The sequence below is a fragment of the Myotis brandtii genome, unplaced genomic scaffold (genome assembly GCF_000412655.1).
Source record: "Myotis brandtii unplaced genomic scaffold, ASM41265v1 scaffold116, whole genome shotgun sequence".
NCBI classification, from domain to species: domain Eukaryota; kingdom Metazoa; phylum Chordata; class Mammalia; order Chiroptera; family Vespertilionidae; genus Myotis; species Myotis brandtii.
In genome coordinates this window covers 3,072,103-3,099,696 of record NW_005354010.1, presented here as the reverse complement: position 1 = coordinate 3,099,696, position 27,594 = coordinate 3,072,103, and the positions used below count along the sequence as shown (strand labels likewise).

The 27,594-nt window shown below is 39.6% G+C and overlaps 1 protein-coding gene across 4 annotated transcripts in view; it reads right to left on the bottom strand.

Moving 5' to 3' along the window:
* NALCN (sodium leak channel, non selective) overlaps positions 1 to 27,318 on the bottom strand; it is a 298,496-nt gene extending 271,178 nt beyond the window's left edge. Inside the window, exons 1-3 of one of the 4 annotated variants that reach the window (XM_005858192.2) lie at positions 27,298 to 27,318; positions 9,462 to 9,608; positions 4,662 to 4,844 (exon numbers count right to left, since the gene is read on the bottom strand). In XM_005858192.2, the coding sequence (XP_005858254.1) occupies positions 4,662 to 4,844; positions 9,462 to 9,569 (291 nt within the window). In that variant the 5' untranslated portion in view covers positions 9,570 to 9,608; positions 27,298 to 27,318. Of the gene's footprint in view, positions 1 to 4,661; positions 4,845 to 9,461; positions 9,609 to 14,629; positions 14,681 to 27,297 lie in introns of those variants that run through there. The other 3 variants (XM_005858191.2, XM_005858194.2, XM_005858193.2) reach the window with 3 other exon arrangements.
* Positions 27,319 to 27,594: the final 276 nt, after the last annotated feature.

Below are 27,594 nucleotides of genomic sequence, written 5' to 3'. Positions count from 1 at the left end.
GGGAGCAGGCCTAAGCCAGCAGGTCATTATCTCCCAAGGGGTCCCAGACTGCGAGAGGGCACAGGCCGGGCTGAGGGACCCCCCCCCGCCCCCCGAGTGCACAAATTTTTGTGCACCGGGCCTCTAGTATATATATGTCATATAAGTGAACACAGTACATATCTGCAAATCATTCTGGGTAAAGAGGCAAAAAATTGAGTGAGAAGTAAAAAATAGTGCTGCTGACAACTGAATGAAGGTAGAAAAGCATAGAAATATCTCAAAAAATGTTCTTTAGTAGACAGGTGTTAAATAAAGGTTTAAAACTTAGACTAAGATTAACTGATAAAAGCACAGTAACTCAATCTTGGGTAAAATGAGGTCCACTAAAAAAAAAGAGCCCCTATGTGAGACAATGTATTTTATTGTGTAGTAACTTAAATATCTACACATGTACATTATTTCTCATGCAATTATAAAACCAAAACAAATTTACAGATACAAAGCCAATAGCATTTAAATTGTCTTTGCCAAATGAATTTTTTGCTAAAAATAAATCTGACTAAAAGTGTAAGTTTTTTCTCAGTTTTTTTTTTAAAATATATATATTTTATTGATTTTTTTACAGAGAGGAAGGGAGAGGGACAGAGAGCCAGAAACATCGATGAGAGAGAAACATTGATCAGCTGCCTCCTGCACACCCCCTAACTGGGGATGTGCCCGCAACCAAGGTACATGCCCTTGACCGGAATCGAACCTGGGACCCTTGAGTCCGCAGGCTGACGCTCTATCCACTGAGCCAAACCAGTCAGGGCATTTTTTCTCAGTTTTACTGTAAGTTGACAACTAATACTGTATATATTTAAGATGTGCAACTTGACAATTTGATATACATACATAACTCAATATGAATATATCAATCAATAAATAACCCAATTTTTAAAAAGGCCAAAAGACCTAAATAGATTATTCAAAAGAAGACATACAAATGACCAACAAGTAAATGAAAAGTATATGCTCAACTTCACTAATCATCAGGCAAATAAAAAAACAAAACAAAATGAGATACCACCTCACACCTGTTAAACAAAAGATGTTAAGTCGTGGTAAGAATGTAGAGAAAGAGGTACCCTTGAATGCTGTTGGTGAGAATGTAAATTGGTACAGCCACTACGGAAAAGAATATGGAGCTTCCTAAAAATTAAAAATAGAACTACTTTATGATCCAGCAACCCCACTTTTGAGAAAGTAAGTTAACTTTTAAATACAAGCATGTAATCTCAAGTCAATGTACTCTTTCATCTGTGTTAACATTCATGTTAATAGAAGTATGTGGTATAAAAAAGATATCAATAAAGTTATAACATTTGGGGGAAGGCCACAATGGTGAAAATTCAATAAGATAATACATTTCAAGCTGGTTCAGGACCTCATATTGAAGCATATTTGACCAAAATCTCAGCCAGTATTTAAACATTAAATACCAGTTTTAATGAGATATGAAGCTGTGCTGGTTATTTCAAGATAATGTTAGCAATACCATCTTGTTAAAATCTGCATTAGTTTTGTATTTAATCCAATCATACCAGAATGGAAAATAGAAAAATTATATCTAACGTTAATTTTTAAGTCTTACAGATTGAAAATAAATCAAAATTCAGTTTTAGTAAATAACATCCAAATGTTGATGAACACCAGAAAATACTGAAAATGGCTCATTTACAGCACTTTGAAAACAACCTGGTCATAAACCAAGTTTTTTCTTTTGAACAAATGCTTTGGCTTCTATTATTTAAACTATTAAAACCTCTGCTCATTCAGTGTTCTGTTCACTTGGAATGAATATATAATTTATGTATCAAGTCTGCCTCTGCTCTTTTATCATTGACTATGACAACTAAAGCAATGCCTACTGTCATTTTCATGATGTGAAATCCAAGTCTTAATTTATTAAATAACTTAAGAAACAGACTTTTATTCTAGGAAAATGTCATGTCTTTGTTCATTCAAGTTAGAATCTCATGTGAATCCACACATGGTATTTCAATCCCAAAGTGCCCCACCCAGAACATTCAGAGACTGCCACGGCCTGAGTGACCAATACACACAAGGCCAAGGTCATCCAAGGTCCTCTGGGGAATCCAAGAATTCAAAATAAGGCTAGGCTATGCTGGAAAGTAAAGTTATAGTCACTTAAAAGATATCTCTAGCACTCTCACCAGAACAAATTTCCCCCCAAGCTAACGTCCTGGTTTAGCTACCAATTTTTGAAACTTGGCCATATCTAAACCTAATGCTTAGAATAACCAGCATACCATTTGTGGAAGACCCAGACAATGTTGGAATTGTGCTGAAATCCATTGATTGAGGCATGGTGGATGCCTACTGTTCCCATGAATCAACATGTTTGCAGTGGATTATGTATCACAACTCATAGCCACACAGCATTTCCTGGGGCCTATGCTTATTGCGCTCATGACTGCCTTTTGGGGAGTCTCTGAGTTTACTGGTTTCTTGGTAATTGCATGAGGTTTGTTGTGGCTTTGGTGGTTCCTTTCAAGTTAAGTCCTATACTGAACTGAATTTTTTTCTTTTGGATTACTACCCCAATTTTCTAGAGTCACCCAACAAACTTCAGAAAATCTTTTTCAAAGCTACTTACAACCAGCTGGCCATTCAAATGGCTAGCTGAAACTAACTGAGTAGTGAGGTGAAGAGTGTCCCCCTAAACTCTATGTCCATTCAAAACATTAGTATGCAACCTTATTTAAAAACTAGAGGCCTGATGCACAAAATTCATGCAAGGGGCTTGGCCCTTGCAGCCCTGGCTGCCTCGGCTGGCCCTCGCAGTCCCAGCTTCATCTGAAAGGTCGTCTGGATGGCTGTTCTGCTGTTCGGTCTAATTAGCATATTAGCTCTTTATTATATAGGACTAGAGGCCCGGTGCACGAAATTCGTGCATTCTGGGAGGGGGTGGGGGTAGGTCCCTCAGCCAAGCCTGTGCCCTCTCACAGTCTGGGAGCCCTTGAGGGATGTCCCACTGATAGTGGGGGAGCAGGCCTAAGCCAGCAGTCGGACATCCTTAGCACTGCCGTGGAAGCAGGAGAGGCTCCCGCCACTGCCACTGAGCTCACCAGCTGTGAGCCTGGCTCAGGGCTTCTGGCTGAGCGGCACTCCCCCTGTGGGAGCGTCTGCCCCCTGGTGGTCAATGTGCATCATAGTGACCGGTCGTTCCACCATTCAGTCGATTTGCATATTAGCCTTTTATTATATAGGATAAGGTATTTTGAAGATGTAAGTAGTTAAGAGGAGGTCATACTAGATTAGTGGGGGCCCTAAATCCAATTACTGGTGTCCTTAAAATAAGAGAAGGCCCACAGAGGCACACAAAAAGAAGGCCATGTGAAGACAGGAGTTGAGATTGGAAGGATGCATAGATAAGCTAAGGAATTCCAAGAATTACCAGGAATCACCAAAAGCTAGGAAGAGGCAAAGAAAGGCTATTTCCTAGAACCTTCAGAGAGATCAAGGCCTACTGACACCTTGTTTTGAACTGTGGCCTCCAGAACTGTGAGACAATACATTTCTATTGTTTCAAGCCACCGAGGTTGTGGTCATTAATTACTACAAACTAGGAAACTGATACAAACTCCAAAATACTTAGGGCTCTTTTTCATTTATTTCTGTAAAGCCCACTATGACAATAAAATAAAAGGAGGAAAGTCAGGCAGTAACAAACTCTTTGACAGAGGCACTGGGGTGGTTAATAAATGCATCTGTAAATGAGCTTCCCACCTCACTCCTGTCCTTCATCTCTTCTATCAGGTGCATCCTATTGTACAGTGTGAAATACATATGAGACAGTGCCATCCACTTATTTAACCTCTATGAAGGTTAACATTACAGAAGGAAGAGATATCCCATGAAATAAATTTCTTTTCTTTTCTATTTTTTAAAAATATATTTTTTTATTGATTTCAGAGAGGAAGGCAGGGGAAGAGAGAGATAGAAACATCAATGATGAGAAAGAATCATTGATTGGCTGCCTTCTGCATACCCCGTACTGGGGATCGAACCTGCAACTCAGACAAGTACCCCGACCGGGAATTGAGCCATAATCTCCTGTTTCATAGGTCAATACTCAACCGGCTAGGCCCTTCCTTTGCTTTTTCTTTTATTTACTTATTTTTTGTTTCCCATTGGTGACGATTTCATGCTACATATTTTTCTATAGTCCTGGAATTCCTTTCCATTTCAAGTCCTTTCTTTATACCCCTTTATATCTTCAAAATACTTCAAGTTAATTAAGTCATGCTGAATGTTATTAGTCTATAATATGTATCACATAACATTATTCAGCATTCATAAATTAATAGGTGCCTTGTTTGGGCTCAGTCACTCATAGGTGGCATTATAGACCCTACTCTGGCCTTCACGGAGCTGGTGGAAAGGCCACCTAGCTCCTTCCCAGATATTCCAAGACTTTGTGCCTTACACAATTTATTTCACTTTTTAAATATTCTTATGCATCATATTTTTATCAATCTATAGAGTGAAACCCTATTTAAAAAGACTTCAATACAGATGAAATAAAGAGACGTTTCGCTTTACTGAAATTAATATACTGATTTAGATTTCCAATGCATTTTGGTTTTTAGCTTAAGTAACAGGGGAAGGCTCACCTTGACAATCCCCCGGATGTGCATTTTGGCAATCATCTCTGCTGTGTAGAGAAACATCAATAAAGTATCCAGAGTAAAGGTCACATACTGAAGAGGAGGGTAGTGTTCGAACGTCATGGGCGTGTTCATACAGACAGAGATGACGCTGATGATGGCACAGATGCGCAGCAAAGAGTGAACCCACTGCAAAATAGTCCAAAGTTATTATTCGACGTCATAAAATGGTATCTTAAACTTGCATTATGAACCACAGCATTTGGAAAACATAATATTGGGATTGAAATATTTCACCAGTATGAAAAAGGAAACCAACGTCTGTTAAGTGCATATAAAATATTTCACATGTTTTACATAACTTAATTCTCAAATCAGCCTAATTTTCACATCAATACACTAAGACTCAGGAAGATTAAGAAACCTCTCTGTGGTCATGCATTAATAAGAGCCAAAATCTAGATGTGACATTGCTCAGGCCTCAATACAGGGTGATTGTGATTCAATTAAAATGTTAGGAACTTATTCATATGGAAACTTGATGTACTGTTACTTTTAAACTTTTTACTGTTTAAAACATAGAATAGGGACCATATTATGTTTATTGGTATCTAGCACAAATCACAAGTGCTTTTTAAAAATGAAATTATGCATAACTCTGCCCATGTATAGGGTTTTCTTTCCATATGGATCTTAGATGTAACATTCTTAAAAATATATTTTAAAATCTGATATCAGCCTACATTTTCAAAAGATAATAAATGGACCTTCCTCTTTACTTAGGAAAATTATACAAATTTAGCCAAGTTACCTTTTCCAAAATTCCAAAAAAAATAAGTTTCTGTGCAATTCATTCTAGCTGTGTATATGCTGTGTGAAGATTTTCCTTAAACCCAACATAGAGAAGTAGGAATTAAAAAGATAAATGTGTGGAAACCATAAAAATATTAGAAGAAAACATAGGCAGTAACATCTCAGACATTTCACATAGCAATATTTGTTCTGATATGTCTCCTTGGGCAAGGGAAACAAAGGAAAAAACAAACAAATTGGACTACATCAAACTAAAAAGCTTCTGCACAGCAAAAGAAACTATCAATAAAATGAGAAGGGAACCCACTGTATGGGAAAACATATTTGCCAATAATACATCTCCTAAGGGGTTAATATCCAGAATATTTAAAGTACTTATACAACTCAACACCAGGAAGACAAATAATCCAATTAAAAATCGGCAAAGGACCTGAATAGACACTTCTCCAAAGGGAACATAGAGATGGCCAATAGACATGAACAAATGCTCAATGTCACTAATCATCAGAGAGATGCAAATTAAAACCATAATGATATGTCACCTCACACCTGTCAGAATGGCTATCATCAATAAATTAACAAACAATAAGTGCTGTTGAGGATGTGGAGAAAAAAGAACCTTCATGCATTGTTGGTAGGAATGCAGACTGGTACAGCCACTGTGGAAAACCATATGGAGTTTCCCCAAAAAATTAAGAATGGAACTGGTTTTTCCCCAGTGACCCCACTTCTGGGAATTTATCTGAAGGAACCCAAAACACCAATTCAAAAGAATATATGTACCCCTATGTACACGCAGTGCTATTTACAATAACCAATATCTGGAAACAGCCCAAGTGCCCATCAGTAGATGAGCAGATAAAACAGCTGTGGTACATTTGCACCACGGAATACTATGCAGCATTAAAAAAGGAAATCTTATCTTTTGCAACAGCATGAATGGACCTAGAGATTATTATGCTAAGTGAAATAAGTCAGTCAGAGAAAGACAAACACCACATTATCTTGCTTTTATATAGTATCTAATGAACAAAATAAACTAACAAAATAGAAACATAGGTATGCATACAGGGAACAGACTGACAGCTGTCAGAGGAGAGGGGGCTGGGAGACTGGATCAAAGGAGGTAAAGGGATTAAGCAAAAAGCGGTAGGTATATAACACATAAACACAGAGAACAGTGTAGTGATAGGCAGAGGGAAAGTGGGGTGAGGATAGGTGGAGGTAGGCAGAGAGGGGGATGGGAACAGAGAGTTTGCTTGGGGCAATACAGTGTGCAGATGATGTTTTACTGAGTTGTACACTTGAAACCTGTACCCCAATAAATTTAATTAATTAATTAATTAATTAAGATAAATGTGTGTATGCATGTGTATGTTTGTGCATGTGTGTGTATACCTGTGCATGTGTGTAGGACATACAATTACTCACATACACTATTTTATTGTAAAAATAATACCTAAGATAAAACATATTGGTTGTACCTTTATGCCCAAACCCAGTTGGTATTACTGTTTAATTAATTAGTAGACAATTCTTCAATATAATTTAAATGTTATTTGTTAATCTTTTAATATTATACTCCCCTTGAACAAAAGCTGCTTTGTGTAGTAGGTAGGCCCTGCATCTATGCAAGCTGGCAAGCACCCAAGATGAAAAAATAGAAAAGACTGTCAGAACTTTGAAAAGATTCAGACACTTGTAGGCTGGTGAGTGGGTTTTAATATTAATCTGACAGTTATAATATTTGCATGAAGATGTAATGCCACTAATGTCATACCATATAAGTCACTGCTGATTGATGTACTTTTCATGCAATTTGGAACTGCTTCAGTAAACATCAGTGTGTGAATTTAGCTCCAACACAAAAGATCTAATTACACAAAAGAGCTCGAAAAGAAGGGTTCCTCCACAACAAATCTGTTTCAAATTTAAAGTATGAATTCTAGTTAAGTATTAATTATTTTAGTTAGTGTTTCCAAGGCCACATCTATAATACTACCTTTGTTAGACGTTCTCAGAAAGCTCTGTATGTGGTGGACTCTATTCTCTATTCTGTTCAATTATTTCAACACGAATGGAAGACTTACTGTGTGTCAGAAATTATGCAGAGGACAATAAATGGAAATAAGAAGGTTCTGACTCATCACTACTTTGCAGTCTGATGTGCATAACATATATATTTTATTTATATACAATATAAATGTATACTTATATCTACACTAATAAAAGAGAAACATGCAAATTAACCATCACTCCGCCACTCCGCTACACCCACCAGTCAATCAGAGCGACTATGCAAATTAACCCAACAAAGATGGCAGTTGATTTGCATATGTAGGTGCGGAGCAAAGACTGAAGACTGAAGATGGCGGCAGCCACGGAGCTGGAATGAGCAGGAAGCTTGGGTTGCTCCCGGAGACGGAGGAAGCCAAGCTTCCCACCGGCCCTGGGCTCCGCTCGAGGAGGGGCTGGGGGCCTGGGTCGCAGGGGGGCCTGGGTCGCCAAGGGCAACCCAGGCTTCCAGTCCACCCTGGGCTCCGCTCAAGGAGCTGGGGGGGGAAAAGGAGGGGCTAGGAGCAGCTGGAGTGGAGACCAAAGGCCTGGGTCCTGGGTGCCGGAGGAAAACCGGTGCCGGCAGCCAGAGGAAGGAAGGCCTATAGCGCAAATCTTCGTGCAACGGGCCACCAGTACAAATATAAAATTAGTGAAAAAGAAAGAGGTTCATTCTGTCTGTGGTGCAGGTCAAATGAGGAACTTTTCAGAGTGGATGGGGCACAGGTGACATCTGAGATGGCCTTTGTGAATGAGGGGGACTTGACTCATCAGAGTTGCAAGGAAAGGGCCTCTGGGCAGGAAACTGTGAGATTGCAGGAAGTCACTGATGTGGCTCAAGTGGACAGGGTATCGATCTAGGAAAGGGCAGTTGCTGGACAAGTTAGAGACAGAATATACAGAGCCTTGAATATAAATTAAAGCATTTTATTTGCAATGTGGATAATAATGATGTTTCAATGATCATAAAGCAGATGGGTTATATGAACATAAATGAAAACATGGGTGGAAATGTGAGGAGGCTGGGGAAGAGGTCTGGAGGGTGAGTTAGATGAAGAAAGACTAGAAACGTCAGGGAGACCATGGCTGATGATCTTGATCATCTTCAAGGAACAGGCAAGCACTGAGAGAGTAACAGTTTACTTCCTTACTTCAGCTTCCACTTATCCTATTTTATATTTGTATATAAGTATAAATGTGTATTGTATATAGGTAACATATATGTTATGCATATCAGACTGCAACGTAGTGAATCAGAACTGTGTTGTTTCCATTTTTGCATCCTCTGAGCCCAGCATAATTTCTGACAAATAATGAAGCTGATCCTATCCTGGCTTGTAGAGCTCAGTTTCCAAGACCCATGGATATGCCATTCCACCTTAGCTCTGGCTGTTCGCCTGGCTAATACACAATGATACAGATCTCCCCCTCAAGTTCCCACCAGCTTAATTAGACCGAGAAGGTGACAAAGTTATTCAGAGATACTATGCACTATCTAATTAACCTTTACTTTTACTCAAAACTTGCAACTCAGGAGACCTTTAATTCCAAACATTTGATTATCTCCTCACAGATTCATGCACATTGAGAACTGTAAGTAATGAAAGCTTGGTAGAAGAGGTCACTCATGTGGGACGTCAGCTTTGGATCAGCCTGCGAAGTGGTATTATCTCTACACTGGGTGCCTGTGAGGACAGGACAGCACGCACAGAGGAAGAGAGGAGAGGTACTCACATACCTTCCTATGTGAGTAACTCAGAGAGGAACCTCGTTATTTCATCTCATTTGTTCTTCACTTCCAGACTCCTAGACTCATCCACAGTCAACTGCAGCTCAAACACACATTTCAAAGCCAAAGGGTACATGGTCTTTGAATATATGAATCAAATTTCCTTTAAATCAGCATGTGCTACTCCATACTTCAAAGAAGAAACTTACTGGCTTGTTAATCCAGAGTATGTCAGCGTTGTCTGACAAAGATTCATCAGGACCAAAGTCAGTCACTGGCTGGGCCTCCACCCTGGAGCTCTGTTTCCTTTTGAGCATGCTGGAGTTAGCTCTGGTGAGGGAGCACAAGACGGCAGTCTGGGGAAAGAGAGTTGTGTTAGTGACCTAAAACCATCTTTACCCTGATCACTCAAAAAACAAGTGCCTAATGGATGCCCATTCATATATTGATCACACACTCATTCCATTATACTGTACATAATAAACATATGCAAACAGAAATTTTAAAAGAATGTGATAAAAATCAATATGAATAAAAGCTTGATTTTTTTTTCTCTCGACCCAATAGATCATCTTGTGTACTTCTTAAACAGTTTGCATGCCAGCTTAGAGACCACTGGTCTAGATGAATTGGAGTGAAATAGCTTTCCCCCTAAGAGTACACACATTAGTAGGAAATTTTTTGAGGTCTATGTTCATACACCTAAAGCTGCCTCCACTTAAAGGTAGTCTTGCCAGAGCACGGCTGACCAATGCAGATGAAATACTCAGATGTTCCCAGGATTTTCCCTCTGGTTAATGTGATGGGACACTCACAGACATCTGTTTCCAATGACAGCCCCAAGTTGATCTTCTGAGTGTGTCCTTGCCATAATGGATGTGAGCCAGAGAGCATGGGGCAGAAATTACTGTAAATGGAGTTGTTTTTTCTTTTATGAATTGTATTATATCAATTCTTTCAGCTACTCTGAAGTAAACCCAGATTACATTGAAGAGGGAGATGAGATGCTTGCTTGCACATAAATTTCCACTATTGTGAGTCATCTACATCTTGCTATATGTCACCTCCCTTTAGTCATTGCTACCACCCTCCATCCAGCAGCCACTGAATGGAGGCCTACCGTACGTCCTGCTTTCAGGACACAAACGCGAGTAAGTGCAAGAGATGTTGTAAAGGCAGGTGGTGCCTGATGACCCTGTGTATCCACAGAGAGATTTCTTATTTGATTAACACCTGGATTGAGTCTTAGAGGAAGAAGAGGAGTAAATGTATTTTGGATATATACTATGTTTGGGGCACTTTGCAATGATATTTTACTTATTCTTTACAACTAATGGAAGAAAGGAAACATCTAGTCTTTTTATGAAAGCACTGGAAACTCCAGTCTTGGGGCAGCTAATAACTTGACCAAGGCCACATAGGCAAACTTGAAATTTAAAAGCTCTATTTGGTTACAAAACCTAAGGTGTTTATCCTTGACCACACTGATGTTGAGCACTGATTAGGAGGATTTCTAAAAGATAAGGGAAGGATTAGGCCCTCCAGGCAGCTCACAGTGGTGAAGATGCCATGTCAAGAAAATGCAGTAGTGTTAACACCAGGCAGGTGCACTGGCTCTTTTATCTGCTGCTGCGTGAAGCTAGAGAAAGAACCAAAACGAAGGACAATGAGTGCCATTCAATCCCGGAGGGAGCAGAAGATGGAAACAATGTGTTTATAGTATGTGCAACTGCAATTTTTACTGGGAAGGAGAACACAGAAGCTCAGGACAAATGGATGTTGAATCTGAGTCCCTATTTTGAGCACCTACCTCTACATCTATGTTCTCCTTGATGCACCTAGGTAGGTAGGTATATGTGCCTAACCCTCCTACTCGCAGAAGAAACCAAACTAATTTGCTTTAAGATATGCTAGGTATTTCCAGTTTGTCTTGTCCTGAATTTTGGGTTTAAATATGAACTTTGCAGTATGCTGCACTAATTAATTTTATTTTACATAATTGGAGTTAGGGACACTTGACATCAATATGTAAATGTATGCAAAATATTCAAATTATGCTTGTTCTTTGATTTACTGTGGGGGGAAACATCTGGTGGCCTCAATTTAAGATGCTTCTTGAATGACAGTCTCTTATGTACCCAAAATTGAATACAGAATCTTTTAGAAATCCTTCAAGATTATACAATGCAGAGGATAAGATAAAGAGTGGCTTCACAGTGTTGTTCAAAAGTAATATAAGAAAATTTTATATACCTAGCTACTAGCTTTAATATCATTTTCATTGAGTCAGTGGAGACTTATGAATGGCCATTTACTGTTCTTATTACTTGGTCCTAAATTGCATCTGAAAAAATATTTTATTCATAAATGTGACACCTTCGCATATGAATGCCATGCACTTTTATTATAAATACCTCATCTAAAGCAAAAGAAGTGATTACAGATTTGTTTATCCAGAATTCATTTTTTTTTTAAATCTCCATGTTGGCTATTATTTGGCCCACCAAAATAATGTAACTATAATGAGTGACATTAGTTGTCATCCACTTTCACCTCATTTTACCTACTGCAAAAGCGCCACCAACTCAAACTGCCCAAGAAAACTATCTGAACTACCTGTCCAAACTCTGCATATATTAAAACTCAACAACTAGCTCCTGAATCACTGACATTTTGACCAATTTAATAATATTAAATATTATGTAAAGCATGCAAGTAGCAAAATAAATTCAAGTTACAGACATATAAAGACTGCAAGATTAATTTGAGGCAATAGATTGTAATAATTTTCCTTTACATACATAAATATTGTTTTTCACATTCATTTATGTTGAATCAATATATCTGAGTGCAGCAAACCTGTTATTCCCCTGATAAAGAACAGCAGGCATACTTAAGTATCCTAGGTAAGCTTATTATTTTGATAGGAAATTGCTTCTGTGTATCTTAGCCTTATCACCATTATGTATTTATAACCTAATATTTTTTTCTGTTTGCAGAAGTGTCTTTTATAAAGCACTGTATTAATTCAAAAATATATGGCTTCCAGTAGATGTGTCACACTTTTTAAAAGTAGTTGGTATTTAAATATTCAATAGTATGAGGAGGCCACACAATTACAATATATTCGTTGATAAATCTTTTGCTCAGACAGAAGAGTTACTTTGGTTCATTTGTTTTATTTTAAGTGGTTAACATCCAGCTTTATATCCTTTGATAGCTATATACTTTCCTTAGGTCATTCCAGCTCTCTCTTGGCCAAATTAAAGCTAATAAATTCAGTTTTCTTTAACTGTGACGTGTTACAACACTATAGGTCATTTCTTCTCCTTATAAGCCTCTCGGGTTTGCATGAAACGGTTTTGAATCTTCTGTCTTCTAAATTATGGTTTACAGCATGTCCCTTCCTTACTGTCCCATGTGTCTGTTCTCTATACTCAACCTCTGAAATGAGCATCTGCTCTTACAATTTCCACCACCATCTGTTGGTGTCCAGCTACTGTTACTGAATCATGTATCTATGCTGCTTCTCCCTTAGATATAGGCCATACCACCACCATCATCACTTAAAAATCAACAGGCCGACTTGGTATCAGTCTCAATTTCCAGATCCCACTGCCCCGAGCTTTTCAGGACCCACGTGCAGGTCCCACATCTGCAGAAGGACTGCATGGATAGTTTTTTCACAGGTTTTCACGGGTGATTTCTTTTGTCATTCCTCATTCCATTGGTATACAAGGCCCCTTTCACTTTATCTCCATTGCTAGAGCCCTTCCTAAGCCACGGGACCTCAGATCTGGACTGCCACAAATATCAACCATTTAAATATATCCTGTCCTTCATATCAGAAATCAACTTCCCAACACACTGATAGGGTCTCTCCAGAAAAACCTCAGCTTATCCTCTTTTTCTCATTCATTCACTCATTCATTCACACAGAAAATACAGCATCCATATGGTATCAGACACTGGGCTATATGCTGGGTACACAGCATGGAACAGCAAAGGCATCTGTAGAACTTATAAATTGCCTGCTTTACTTAACCTGATGTTTCAAGGACACAGTCCCACTGAGTTTACTTGCACTTCCTTTCATACCTATACCCACATGCTCTACTTGAATTGGTGAAACATACCATTACCCACCATCGTTCAACCTTTCTCAGCCATTTCTGCTCCTTTCTTCCAGCAGTGCCCTCTTTGTTGTCTGCTGCCAGTCCCACAGCAGACCTTCCTAGTCCCTTACTTAACTCATGAAGTGTTATGTTTGTGTGTGTGATTTGTTTAACTGAAAGATTTAAAGTTTGGGGATAAAAGTGTAAACAAGAGAAACATACCTCTCTAGTAGACTCACAGCATCTATTTGATGCTAAAAAGCCCCCAAAGAATACATAAGTCAGTGATTTATTTTTAAGCATTAGGTGTCACTACAACTGACAACACACAAAAATCAACCACTGTTCTTCTGGTCACTTATGTGTACAAACTGAGGCCTTTACCAGTAAAAGGGTACAGCCACTATGGAAAACAACATTGGGGCCCCTCAAAAAGTTAAAAATAGAACTATCAATTTTTAAATTTTTTTTGTTAATCCTCAACCAAGGGTATTTTTTGCACTGATTTTTAGAGAGAGTGGAAGGAAGGGAGGGGAGAAGAGAGAGAGAGAGAGAAACAATAGATCCAGAGATAAGGAAGCATGGAACAGACTGAAGAATCTCAGGGGGAAGGGGGAAGGGGGAAGGAAAGAGATTAACCAAAGAGTTTATATGCATAACCAATGAACACAGACAATAGGGAGGTGAAAGCCTGGAGGGGCAGGAGTGGGGTGGAGGGGTTCAATAGGGGAAAAAGGGGACACCAGTAATACTTTCAACAATAAAAATAAATTTAAAAAAACAACAACACAGAACTATTATGCAGCCCAGCAACTTCACTTTTAAACCTTTATCTAAAAAGAATGAAAACTCTCACTCCATCTTGAATGGCTAAAACTCCCATCATTCTTCAAGCCCAGATCACCTTGGTTCCCTGGTAAGAGCACTGAAAACCATGTCTCACACTCTCTCAGCACTCTGCACCTCCTTCCATGAGGTCACTTCTCACAGCCCCTACAGCCCATGCTGGACTCCAGCAACCCCAGCGTCTCCCATTTAGTGGTACCCATTAGTTGCCTTTGATGTTAATAATCAAAACCATTTAAGGGAAAGTATTAAATACAGAATCTGTTCTAAAATTGAATAAATATATACTAAACCAATTATTTTATAAAAAGAAAAATAATCCTCAAACACAGAGAGAAAGAGAAAGAGAGAGAGAGAGACCTACTACAAATCTCACAAAAAGGGGATGAAATGATTTTGTAAAATAAGTTATTTACCATGGTAAAATAGTGAGCTCATCAGTTGATATCCTCCCAAATTCTGTTGACTGCCATGTAAAAACAGATTTGTCCAACAAAAATGTTTAAGAAATCTGAAACACCAATCAGAAAAAAATATATGCACCCCTGTTCATAGCAGCAGCACAACTTAACAATAGTTAAGATTTGGAAACAACCCAAGTGCCCATCAGCAAATGAGTAGATAAAAAAGCTGTGGTACATTTACACAATGGAATACTACTCGGCTGTATAGAAGAAGGAACTCTTACCATTTGAAGACGCATGGAGGGACCTGGAGCATATTATGCTAAGTGAAACAAGCCAGTTAGAGAAAGGTAAGTAACACGTGATCTCACTCATATGTGAAATCTAATGAACAAAATAGATCCAGAGACATAGAAGCATGGAACAGACTGACCAACTTCAGATGGAAGGTGGGGGTGCTCTGAGGGAAGGGGGTGGGTGGGGAGAGATTAACCAGGGAACTTATATACATACTAGAGGCCTGGTGCACGGATTTGTGCACATTGAAAGGAAATTAATAAGAAGGTGGCTGGAGGGGCAGGACTGGGCGAGACGGGCCGGACATGCCCTGGAGCCAACTTCCCACAGTCCCTCGCCAGCCGGCCGCACCTGGGGTAGTGCCAGGGCCCGAAGGGCATCTGTGGAGTGAGCAGGGTCCTTCCAGCAGGTGGGGTCCCTCAGCCTGGCCTGTGAGGATTGGGCCGAAACCAGCAGTCCGAAATCCCCCAAAGGGTCCTGGAGTGCGAGAGGGCACTCTGCAAAGTTGCTGTCACTCGGCAGCTCCTGCGTTGAGCATCTGCCCCCAGTGGTCATTGTGCATCATAGCTACCGGCCAGTCAGCCAGGTGGGGGTCCCCACTGGGGTGCCTGGCCAGCCTGGATGAGGGGATGATGGCTGTTTGCAGCTGGTCACACCCCCTTCAGGGTGGGGGTCCCCACTGGGGTGCCTGGCCAGCCTGGATGAGGGGATGATGGCTGTTTGCAGCTGGTCACACCCCCTTCAGGGTGGGGGTCCCCACTGGGGTGCCTGGCCAGCCTGGATGAGGGGATGATGGCTGTTTGCAGCTGGTCACACCCCCTTCAGGGTGGGGGTCCCCACTGGGGTGCCTGGCCAGCCTGGATGAGGGGATGATGGCTGTTTGCAGCTGGTCACACCCCCTTCAGGGTGGGGGTCCCCACTGGGGTGCCTGGCCAGCCTGGATGAGGGGATGATGGCTGTTTGCAGCTGGTCACACCCCCTTCAGGGTGGGGGTCCCCACTGGGGTGCCTGGCCAGCCTGGATGAGGGGATGATGGCTGTTTGCAGCTGGTCACACCCCCTTCAGGGTGGGGGTCCCCACTGGGGTGCCTGGCCAGCCTGGATGAGGGGATGATGGCTGTTTGCAGCTGGTCACACCCCCTTCAGGGTGGGGGTCCCCACTGGGGTGCCTGGCCAGCCTGGATGAGGGGATGATGGCTGTTTGCAGCTGGTCACACCCCCTTCAGGGTGGGGGTCCCCACTGGGGTGCCTGGCCAGCCTGGATGAGGGGATGATGGCTGTTTGCAGCTGGTCACACCCCCTTCAGGGTGGGGGTCCCCACTGGGGTGCCTGGCCAGCCTGGATGAGGGGATGATGGCTGTTTGCAGCTGGTCACACCCCCTTCAGGGTGGGGGTCCCCACTGGGGTGCCTGGCCAGCCTGGATGAGGGGATGATGGCTGTTTGCAGCTGGTCACACCCCCTTCAGGGTGGGGGTCCCCACTGGGGTGCCTGGCCAGCCTGGATGAGGGGATGATGGCTGTTTGCAGCTGGTCACACACCCTTCAGGGTGGGGGTCCCCACTGGGGTGCCTGGCCAGCCTGGATGAGGGGATGATGGCTGTTTGCAGCTGGTCACACACCCTTCAGGGTGGGGGTCCCCACTGGGGTGCCTGGCCAGTCTGGGTGAGGGGCTGAGGGCTGTTTTCAGGCTGGTGGGTGACTGAAGCTCCCAACCGCTCCTTTTTTTCTTTTTTTTTTTTCTGGGTCAAGGTCTCTGCTGCTGAAAGCAGGTATCTGGTTTGTTTGGGTTCTATAATCAAAACACTGTATCATCTCCAGCTCTGAGATCCCGGCCTGCTGAAAGCTGGTTTCTGGGGTTTTGTTTAGCTTCTATATTTGTTACAATGTTTCAAACTGCCAGCTCAGAGGCCGGCAAGGCAGGCGGGGAACGTTGGAGTCCTCCTTCACTGAAGCAAGCAAGCCTCATGTTCGTTTCCAGCTGCCTGGCTGCCGGCCGCCATCTTTGCTGGCAGTTAATTTGCATATCGCCCTGATTAGCCAATGGGAAGGGTAGCCGTCGTACGCTAATTACCATGTTTCTCTTTTATTAGATAGGATATGCATAGCCCATGGACATAGACAATAGTGTGGTGAAGGCCTGGGAGGAGTGGGTGCAGGGTACAGGGGGTCAATAGGAAAACACACAAATACTTTCAACAATAAAGATAAAATTTTTAAAAATGTTTACTGAGAGCTCATCTTGTGCCAGGCCTATTTTAAGAATGTCATACATCATGTAACTCAATTCTTAGAACTGTTTCACAGATGAGGAAACTTAGACATAGAGATGAGAGAGGACATGAACCAAGACAAGTGGTGTATGGAACTATTAAATTAAAATTTCATTATATTATAAAATAGACAAATAATAAAAAGAAAACTTTTTCACCATATTCTTATTCAACCTGGTGATTAGAAATTCTCTTGGCATCAATTATTGTTGTGGAAATAGTACATTTTTTATCTCTAAAATCTGAATTTTTACTATGTGATTCATTTGTAGTTTTTCCAGCCACACATTTGTAAAAATGTGTCTATTTTTTCTTTTTCTTCTTTTTTTTCTTTTTTGGCAAGAAATGATCAAACTTCACATCAAATCTACTTAAATGTCACTTTCAGGTCTTTGAAGTCATTATTCATTCATCCAGCCTTTTTCCTTGAAGGTGAGTCCTAAAAATATTCTATTATGCTTTTATTACCTTTACTCTGAATTTTAGGGGGAAAAATGAGAAAAAGGCATTTAACTCCAATCTGATGATCTTATTAAAAAGTATATAGAAAGTTGTCTTTATTTCTTAAATATGACAGATTTCTTAGTTTCCTAGAGTTAGTTTTAGTCTCAGAAAGTCTTTTTCTTTCTTTTTTTTATTTTTTATCCTCACCTGAGGATATTTTTCCATTGATTTTTAGAGAGAGTGGAAGAGAGAGGGAAAGACAGAGAGAAATATTGATTTGAGAGAAATACATCAATTGGTTGCCTCCTGCACATGCCTGACCAGGGGCCAGGCTGGGAAACAGCTTGCAACTGAGGTACGCGCCCTTGACCAGAATCGAAACCGGGGTCCACAGGCTGACACTCTATCCACTGAGCCAAACCAGCTAGGGCTTAGTCTCAGAAATTCTTGACTGAATATGCTGAGAATGTGAAAACTAGAAAATAATTCACTTATGACACATGGGTAAAAAATTGTATGTTTTTGCAGACAATGTACTAGAGCAGAAAGAAGGGATTTGTTGAGAGAAATCCTGCCATACTAATTAATAATCCAAGTTCAGAACATAATCAATGGGGTGATTTTGTTTTGTAGTGTTTGTTATCCCAGCAAGGAGAATCCCGACTAAATGGAAGTTATCAATAGAATCTAGTAAGTGGTAGCTATTTATGCAACAACAACAAAAAAAACCCTGTTTAATCTCAAAGTTTCCAGTAACACGTTGGGCTATCTGGAGAGGTGGTAAGCTCTTTTCTGGATATTCTCAGAGAGAATGACTACACATCATGGAGTTTGCAAAAAGGACTTCTGGACTGTCTGAAAGTTCGCAATAGATTACAACCCAAAAGACTTCCAGTGATAGAATGTATCACACTCTTGAAGCTGTTCCTAATGTTATGCATTTTATCAATTCTTAGGGTAGGGTGATGGTCCATCAACTACTGTATATAATTTTAGAAGAGAATCAAGCTTAAACATTATATATATTTTTCACTTGCAAGATGATAACAAATGTTTATTGAAAGTTGGCTCTGGGCCAGGCTCCATTCCAAGGCCTTAATACATCTCTGAAATTTTTTAGTATTATTCCCATTGTACAGATTAAAAGTCTGAGGCAACCTTGCCCAGATCCACATGAGCTGACAGCAAGTTTAGAACCCAGTGAGTATGTTTTGTTGGGAGAACAGAGATAGGGAAGGAAGGGAGAGATGGTGTGGAGAATTTGATTCTTACTTTTGAACCTCAAGAACTTTTGTAAAATTAAAATGCTGTGCAAAAATGACAAATTTCATTTGTAATTTTTTGAAACGAGTAAAATATGAAAATAATTGTTAAGTTTAAACAAATCATATGTAACATTTGCTGAGGGTTTATGATGTGTGAGACTGATGTTCGAGTGAATTATTTCATGTACTTTTTTGCCATCCGCAGTGGGACTGGTTTTCTATTATTCCTATTTCACAGATAAAACTGAGGTTTAGAGAAGGTAGGTGCCCTGCCTGAGGTCAATTTCTGATCTTTACCCCCTAGGTATTCAGCTGTCTTTCCTTTTTTTTAAAGAATCATCTTTTATTTTTAAATATATATATCAATAATATATATATTATTGATGTTTTAGAGAGAGAAGAAGGGAGAGGAAGAAAGAGAGAGAAAGATCGATGAGAGAGAGTAACATCAATCTGCTACCTCCCGCATTCCCCCTACTGAGGATGGAGCCCACAACCCCGGCATGTGCCTTGACTGGGAATCAAAGCAGTGACCTCTCAGTGCTTGGGATGATGCTCAACCAACTGAGCCACACCAACCAGGGTTGGCCATGTCTTTCAATCTGACCTTTCCATGCCTTTGTGAATAGTCTTCTTTCCCAGAGATCAAAGGCAAGCAGTCTCCAATTCTTGCCTCTACCAAATCTAAACAGTGAAATTAAGTTACATCATGGCTGCCCCTAAAACTACAATGCCAGTCCTTTTTTAAAAAATATATATATATATTTTATTGATTTTTTACGGAGAGGAAGGGGGAGGGATAGAGAGTTAGAAACATCAATGAGAGAGAAACATCGACCAGCTGCCTCCTGCACACCCCGCACTGGGGATGTGCCCACAACCAAGGTACATGCCCCTGACTGGAATCGAACCAGGGACCCTTCAGTCCGCAGGCCGAAGCTCTATCCACTGAGCCAAACCGGTCAGGGCCAATGCCAGTCCTTTCAAGCCACTCCCAAGCAAGCCTCTCCTCACTCCCCTCTGTTCATGAACCTTCAGAGGCTAAATGCATCTTTCCTTCTTTCTAATCAGGCTTCTGCTTGGAGACAGGCAGGCAGCTGAGTTGTTTACTCTCTTAAAACCACCCAGGTTCCATATCTGCCCAGTGATGTAGCACAACAGACCACTTTAGCAGGAGAACTAAGACTCCACTGAAATTTTGACACCTAGGGTCACAGCAACCATCTCCCTGGCCTAACTCTGCCTCCAAATGCACTTTTCATCTGGGTGCTTCATCTATGTCTTGGCCCTTACTAAATCAGGATGTAGCCCTGCAAAAACAGTGTTATATGCATGATCCAGCCCCAGCAGGTCTTCAAGGGCCACCCAAGATGGGCTACTGAACAAAGGAAGCCAAACATTTCAAAAGACCATCTCCAAACACAGGCTCTTCTTTTCCCTTTTCCTTTTGTCAACACGCTGATTAAAAACAGAAAATAGTCCTCTGCTTTTTATATTGAGTCTACTTACTAAATCCCAAAAAAGCAGCACATTATTTTTTTTCCCAGTTCTTTCTACAAATACCTTAAAACAGTGTCATTACTTCGCCAAGGATTCTGTTCTGTTTCTTTTTTATTTTTAACGGTGAAAATTGAATTTTCTTTGACCTTTAAAAATTATTGGATTTGCTAAAGGAATTCAGGATACACTATGATGGCCCGCCATCTGTTTGTTGTTGCACCCTGCATGCCAAACTAAAGCATCCAAGCAGTAGGAGAGGGAATGAAGCTGTATTTGTGTCACCTAAATTACTATAGTATTGATTACAGATTGAAGCCATCAGTTTGCACATGTAGGCTGAGCAGCCTCTCTCCAGTCTTTACTCAGAAAATTCAGTAAATCCATTTAACACGTCCTTGTCTTTCACTTTTAAAAAGGATATTATGCACTTATAATTTTGTGAGTTATTCTGGGTACAGTGTAGGTTTAAAAAAATTTTAAAGAAAAACGTCAGAGTTAAAAATTACCACAGGTTGATCATATGATTTTGTAAGGTCAAGGTTCCTAATCTCAGAGTAGTCCCCAAAAGGCTCTCCCACCCAAAGGCAGAGCCTTCGATGATTCTCATCATCCAATAGTGCAGTGAAAGACATTTTATTTTGATAAATGGCTACTATCATTTAAAGATTATGAAAATCAGAAAAGGAGATCATCTATTTTTATTGTGGTTAGTTCATCTTGTAATAAGTTTGCAAAGGTTGGACAAAGAAGGCGAATGGTTTAAAATAGTGGTTTTCAAAACTTTTCCACACTGTACTTAAATTGCATGGAAAATTGAAAGGAGTTATCTATTTTCTGTGTATGTGTGGTTGTTTAATTTTGTAATATGAATCCATAAAGTTTGGCCACAGAAGGCAAGTGGTTTAAAATAGTAGTTTCCATGACCTAGATAGTATTATGCTAAGCGAAATAAGTAAGACAAAGACAAATACCACATGATTTCACTTATATGTGGAATCTAACAAATTAAACAAACAAAATGGAAACAGACTCGTAGATACAGAGAACAAACTGATGGTTGCTAGGTGGGAGTTAGGATTGGGGGGCTAGGTGAAAAAGGTGAAGGAATTAAAAAGTACAAATTGGCAGTTACAAATTAGTCACAGGGCCCTGGCCGGTGTGCCTCATTTGGTTGAGAGTTGTCCCATGCATCAAGAGATCACTGGTTGGATTCCCAGTCATGGCACATGCCCAGGTTGTGGGCTCGATCCCCAATAGGGAGCATGCAGGAGGCAGACAAATGATGTTTCTCTGTCATAGATGTTTCTCTCTTTCTTCCTCTCCCTTTCTCTCTCTCTCAAATCAATAAAAGCCTATTTTTTTTAAAAAAAAAGTCATGGGGCTGTAAAGTACAGTATAGGAAATGTAGTCAGTAATATTGTAGTAATTATATATGGTGCGGGGGTGGAGGGGATCACTTCAGAAGTCATATAAATGTCTAACCACTATATTGTAAACCTGAGACTAATATATTGAATGTCAACTGTACTTTAAAAATAAATGTGTAGAACAGAGTTCATAATATTAAAAAAAAATAGTTGTTTCCAAAGACTGCTTAACATTGAATCACCCAAGGGTTTTTAAACATTTTCAACCACACTCATCCTTCACCTCTGACATGCTAAATCAGAACCTCCCAGGGTAGAGCATGGGAAATGGTATTTTTTAAAAACACTCCCTGGGTGATTCTTACACACCTTCCCAGCAGTGGTCCCAACTAGTGATGAGATCACTGGTCCAGATGCTCAGGAGAGCATTTTAATACCTATAGAATTTACTGTGCATAATCAAGATTGGTTGGGGGGCAGAGGAGGGAAAACAGATAGACTTGTTATAAGCAAAACAGCAAAACAGAAATCCAATACAAAAATTTTGATGTATAACTATGTATGCACAGTATATTCTATTTTTAACTTTTCTTCAGAGAACTTCAGAATTTTCTAAAATATATGGAATATATTTTATATACAAGAATAAATTTTTGTCTTATAAAATTACTAAGATATTTGTTTTTTCTTAAATATCCTATCTAATAAAAGAGTAATATGCAAATTAACCATCACTTCATGATAAAAATGGCAGCACCCACAGCCAATAAGGAGGGAATATGCAAATTGATGTGACAAAGATGGCGGCGCCGGCCAGAGCCAAGAGCCAGCCCAAGAGTGGCTGGAGGCTTGGCTTCCTTGGTCACCCCAGCCACGGTAGTGTGGGCCAAGGCAGAGGCAGTTAGCGGCCATCAGGCAAGCAGGGGAGGACAGCTTGGGGCCATAAGGCCAGTAGGGGAGCAGTTAGGAATCAATCAGGCTGGCAGGGGAGTGGTTAGTGAGTGATCAGGCTGGCAGGCAGAAGTGGTTAGGGGAAATCAGGCAGGCAGCCAGGCGGGCGGTTGGGAGCCAGCAGTCACAGATTGTGAGAGGGATGTCCGATTGCTGGTTTAGGCCCGATCCCTGTGGGCTCCCAGATTGGAGATGGTGCAGGCCGGGCTGAGGGCAACCCCCCCTCCCCCCTGTGCACAAATTTCGTTCACCGGGCCACTAGTTCTACTATAATTTTTTGTTTAGAATATACTTTTCAATAGCTATTCATTTATTGAAAGGAGGGAAGCAAAAGCAAATTGCCTAGTTCAACTAAGCCAGTTTTTTAAATGTTTTAATATTTTATTTACTAAAAAGTAGAAAGTTGGTTTTATTTATTTTTATTTTTAATTTTTAAGTATATTTTTATTGATTTCAGAGAGGAAGGGAGAGGGAGATGGAGATAGAAACATCAAGATGAGAGAGAATCATTGATTGTCTGCTTCCTGAACACCCCACACTGGGGATGGAGCCCACAACCTGGGCATGTGCCCTGACCAGAAACCGAACTGCAACCTCCTAGTTCATAGCTCAACATTCAACCACTGAGCCATGCTGGCCAGGCGAGAAAGTTTGTTTTTAGGTTCTCCAGAGTTTAATATCTTTTTACTCCATATATATTGACATACATTGAATTGAGGGATATAGAAAGAATAATTTAATGAAAGGTGTTTCTAAATTCATCAAGCTCTATTGCTGAAAATTTAAATCCCTTATTTACAATGCTTATCTTAATCTCTTTAGCTCTTGGGAGAAATAGTTAAGCAACTTTCCATGCTTGAAAAATGCCTATCCCAGTTTTACATTATTTATGATATTTTTTAAATAATTCTTTATTGTTGAAAGTTGTCTATGTCCATGGACCATGCATATATGCATACAAGGCCCTTGGTTGATTACTCCCCCCCCCACACACACACACACCTCCCAACCCTAACTCTACATCCCCATCCCCAACTCCCCCCTCCCCTGCCTTCCCTCTGGGATTCCGCACTCAGTTTTATGCCTTCATGTCTCTGGTCCCACTCCTTTCATCAGTTTATTTTGTTACTTAGATTCCACATATGAGTGAGGTCATATGATACTTGTTTTTCTCTGACTGACTTATTTCACTTTATCTATGATATTTTTTAACCTCAGACAAATTTTGTAATATATTCAATAGTATTTTCAACCATCTCTGACTTGTATCTTGTCTGATACAGGCTCCCAGAATTTGTACTTTCAACAACAAGAAGTATGATTGATCCTTCCTCTGCTCCAGAAGTAATACATGAAACTGATCTATGAATCTCATAAAAATATTAAAAGAGAGTAATTTTTTAAATAATGAAGTGAAAGATTTACAGCGAACTGAATGATAAAGATGTAATTAGTTGTTTTATCTAGGCATAACAAAATAAAAACTAAAATACCAACTTCACCCAAGCTTGAAGTCCTAGATTTATTCTTTACTCATCATTCCCATTCATTCTTTGGTTTGGTCACCAAGATCTGTTAGCACTTGTTCTATTGATAAATCTCTACTGTCTACCTCTAATTTCCATCACTGGAGTCTGTCTGATTCCAGTTCACTCATCCTCAGAATTTCATCCCTGATTTCTCCAATACCTTCCTTTACTGACTCCCATTCTTATTTTTCTCCTATTCTTGACTTCATTCTTACTTTTTGACAGGCTAATACATCCTATAGATAACTACAGATTAACATGCCTTAAAGATCACAGTGCTATGGTTCTTAGTTATTTTTTCTACTAGATCTTAAGTTTTCCCAATTTTTAATGAACCCATTCACATTTCTATCTTCTCTCCTTTCCTCTCTAGTTCTATTTTGTTATTTACTTCCTAAGCTGAAATGATTCCTTATCCCATCTTAGGTCATAGAACCCTTCTCAGAAACACTGCATCTATGGGCCATGTCTTCCAATAAATATACACAAGAATACTTTCAGCAGTACATATTATAAGGCTATGAAAATCAGTATATAGAAGAGGCTTGTAAATACAATTTTCTTAAAGATAGTAACTTCTATCACTTAAAATTTTTCATTTAATTACTTTTGGAACAATTGTTCTGATATTTACATACTTTTCTTTTCTTTTTTTTTTGGTAGCACTTGCTTATTATGTATTTCTTCACCTTTTTTATATTCCCCTTTTGATCAATATTGTATCATAAAAGAACTGTTCTGGTATATTTCAGAATTGTACATTTTCAGGATATTATTTTTCTGCTTGTTGATATTTCATTTTGGAGAGGATATATCAAGCCAGTCTAAATTTTCCCTTTGGGAATAGGCAATTTTTTTTTTACTAGAATACCAATAGGATATTTTCCTTTAAAATTTTTCTTTCAAATTCAAAGTGTTCAACAGTCTATATCTATATGTTGACCACTTTTTACTCATTTATCCTGGTCCATGATAACTAATCATCGGCATATTTGGATGAGATAATCTTCATCAAAAAGAAAATAATTATTGCATGTCACTTAGAGCATGGCTTGTGTTCCGTTTGCTCTGATCTCCCTAACAGGAAGAGCATTTGTGTGTCTCTGTTGGCTGTCTTCCATGCACATCATCCTCGCCCCAAACAGAGTGCTCTTTTCCTTTCTTTCCTTTGCATAATTGGAGGTGTCTAACTCTTAAGCTCCACATCAGAGATTCCCTTGGCTGCAGTATTCCAACTTTTCACCTTCTGATTCTCCTGGGCTCCCTCCACAGAACCCCACTCCTGCCCCATCTCTGGACTCATGGATTCAGTCCCTGTCATCTGAGCATTTTCCATTTTGTGTGGCTTCACTTGCCCTGAGTTCTTACAGAAAAATTGCTTCAGAAGTCAAGTAATTCTGTCTTAGCTACAGAATGCTCCCAACTTCCGCCTTCACCCCTTCACCCCAAGCGGTTCTGCAGGGAGCTAAGTTCCTTATTTTTTGTACAACTCTCTTAGAAAGAGACTTGTGACCTGAACCTTAGTTTTACCACTAGTTTTGTTAGTCCAGTTCCATCTGTATTGAATCTATGAGAAATGCCTTGTAGTCTATAGCCTGGGAGCGAACAGAGTTCTTCTCCCTGTACCTGTGGGGTGCAAGCTTCTCACTATATAAATTGCTTTGATCATTTATTTGAAGTCTGAGTAGAAAAGCAAAAAAGCATAATTATACTCTGGAGCTCAAAACTCCTTTTTCCTAAAAAAACTAGCATTTACTTTTTTTTCCAGATTACTACTTTTATAGCATTCCTATGTTGATTTTACTCTAAGAGGTACATTTTATCAATATGGATTATATATGAATTTGTTAAAGGGCAAGTCTTTATATAACACAAAGCTCTTTAGTCTAAGCTATTATTTTATCTCCTTTTATTCCTGTAAAAGAGGGAAAGTGATCCACAAATAAAAAAGCAGATCTATCTCAGAAAGCATCTTATTCATAAATATTTAAGAAACCAACTTGAAGATATGCACATATCCATAATATATAATGTGTATGATATATACATAATAATTTATATATCTATAATTTAAACAATCCATATTCCAGAAATATCATTGTTTTGAATATACCATGAAAAATACAACATTCACTAGAAATAAATCCCTATACTCTAACAATCTATCAAGACATTCATAATGATGAAAAACTAGAGACAGTAACTCTCCAATGACAGAAGTATGGCTACATAAGTGAGGCTGTATTCATGGGGGATAGTCTTCTTAGATAGCCTTTACAAACATGAAAAATGCTTATGATAAATATTAAATGGAAAAAACAGTATAAAAATTGTACAATACCATTACTATAACTACACAAAGTATGCAGTCTTTAAAAGGATAGAGCAAATACACAATTATTACAATCCTTTGGTTAGCTTGGTAAGGACAATGGGTGTTTATTCTCTGCCTTTTGACCATTTCTGTCATTTCTATCATGTCCAGCTATTTTAAAATTTAAAGGATAAATTAAATATTAAATGCGCTAAGAGTTTTGAAGGTGCAAAAACTTCTTGCACAAGTCCTTGAGATAGGTAAGAATCATATAACATGATAGTCAAACTCTAAAATGTTGATACCATTTTGGAGGAACAATTCATAATTTCTTTAAACTGAATGTCATAGCTTCCAAATCAAAACTAGAAAATATGACAACTCACTGTCTATCCACTTAATTAGAGATTTGTCTTTCCTGACAGGTTCTTAGGGTGTGGGTTTATTTATTTCCTCACTGAATCCCTGGCTCCTGGCCTGGTGCCTGGCTTACAAATAGAATATAGTGCGGTGGGTATATGTAATTTTTTTTTCTTCCAAAATTCTAAATCCACATGCGATTATTTTCCCCTGGGATAATTTTACATCGCCATGAAGATTCTGAAATTATCTCAGCATCATTGATAAGTGTTATTGTGTATCAATGGTGATGATACAATGATGTGTACCAAGATGTGCATGCACACACACATATGTATGCAGAAAAGCAAAGCAAATAGAAAACATTTCAAAGAAATGCCATACCCAAAGAAGAAGAAAACGCCACTCAAATCTTCAGTTCTCTAAACTGCAAGCAAATGATACGATTTTGAGTAGGTCCTCTTTTAAAAGTATAACATTTTCCTCTTTTGACTATCTTACAAATCACATCCAAAGTTATAACTACATGACCGCCAACTCACAAGACATGACTTGTCTTCAACTTCTATGGAGCTTCTAGTAGAGTCCTTATCAGTGTCAGCGTATCTGTTCTGCCAAGATGTCAAGTCTTCTATGAACACATAAGAGGGTCCCAGGGGCCTGATCATTTGAAAAATGTTC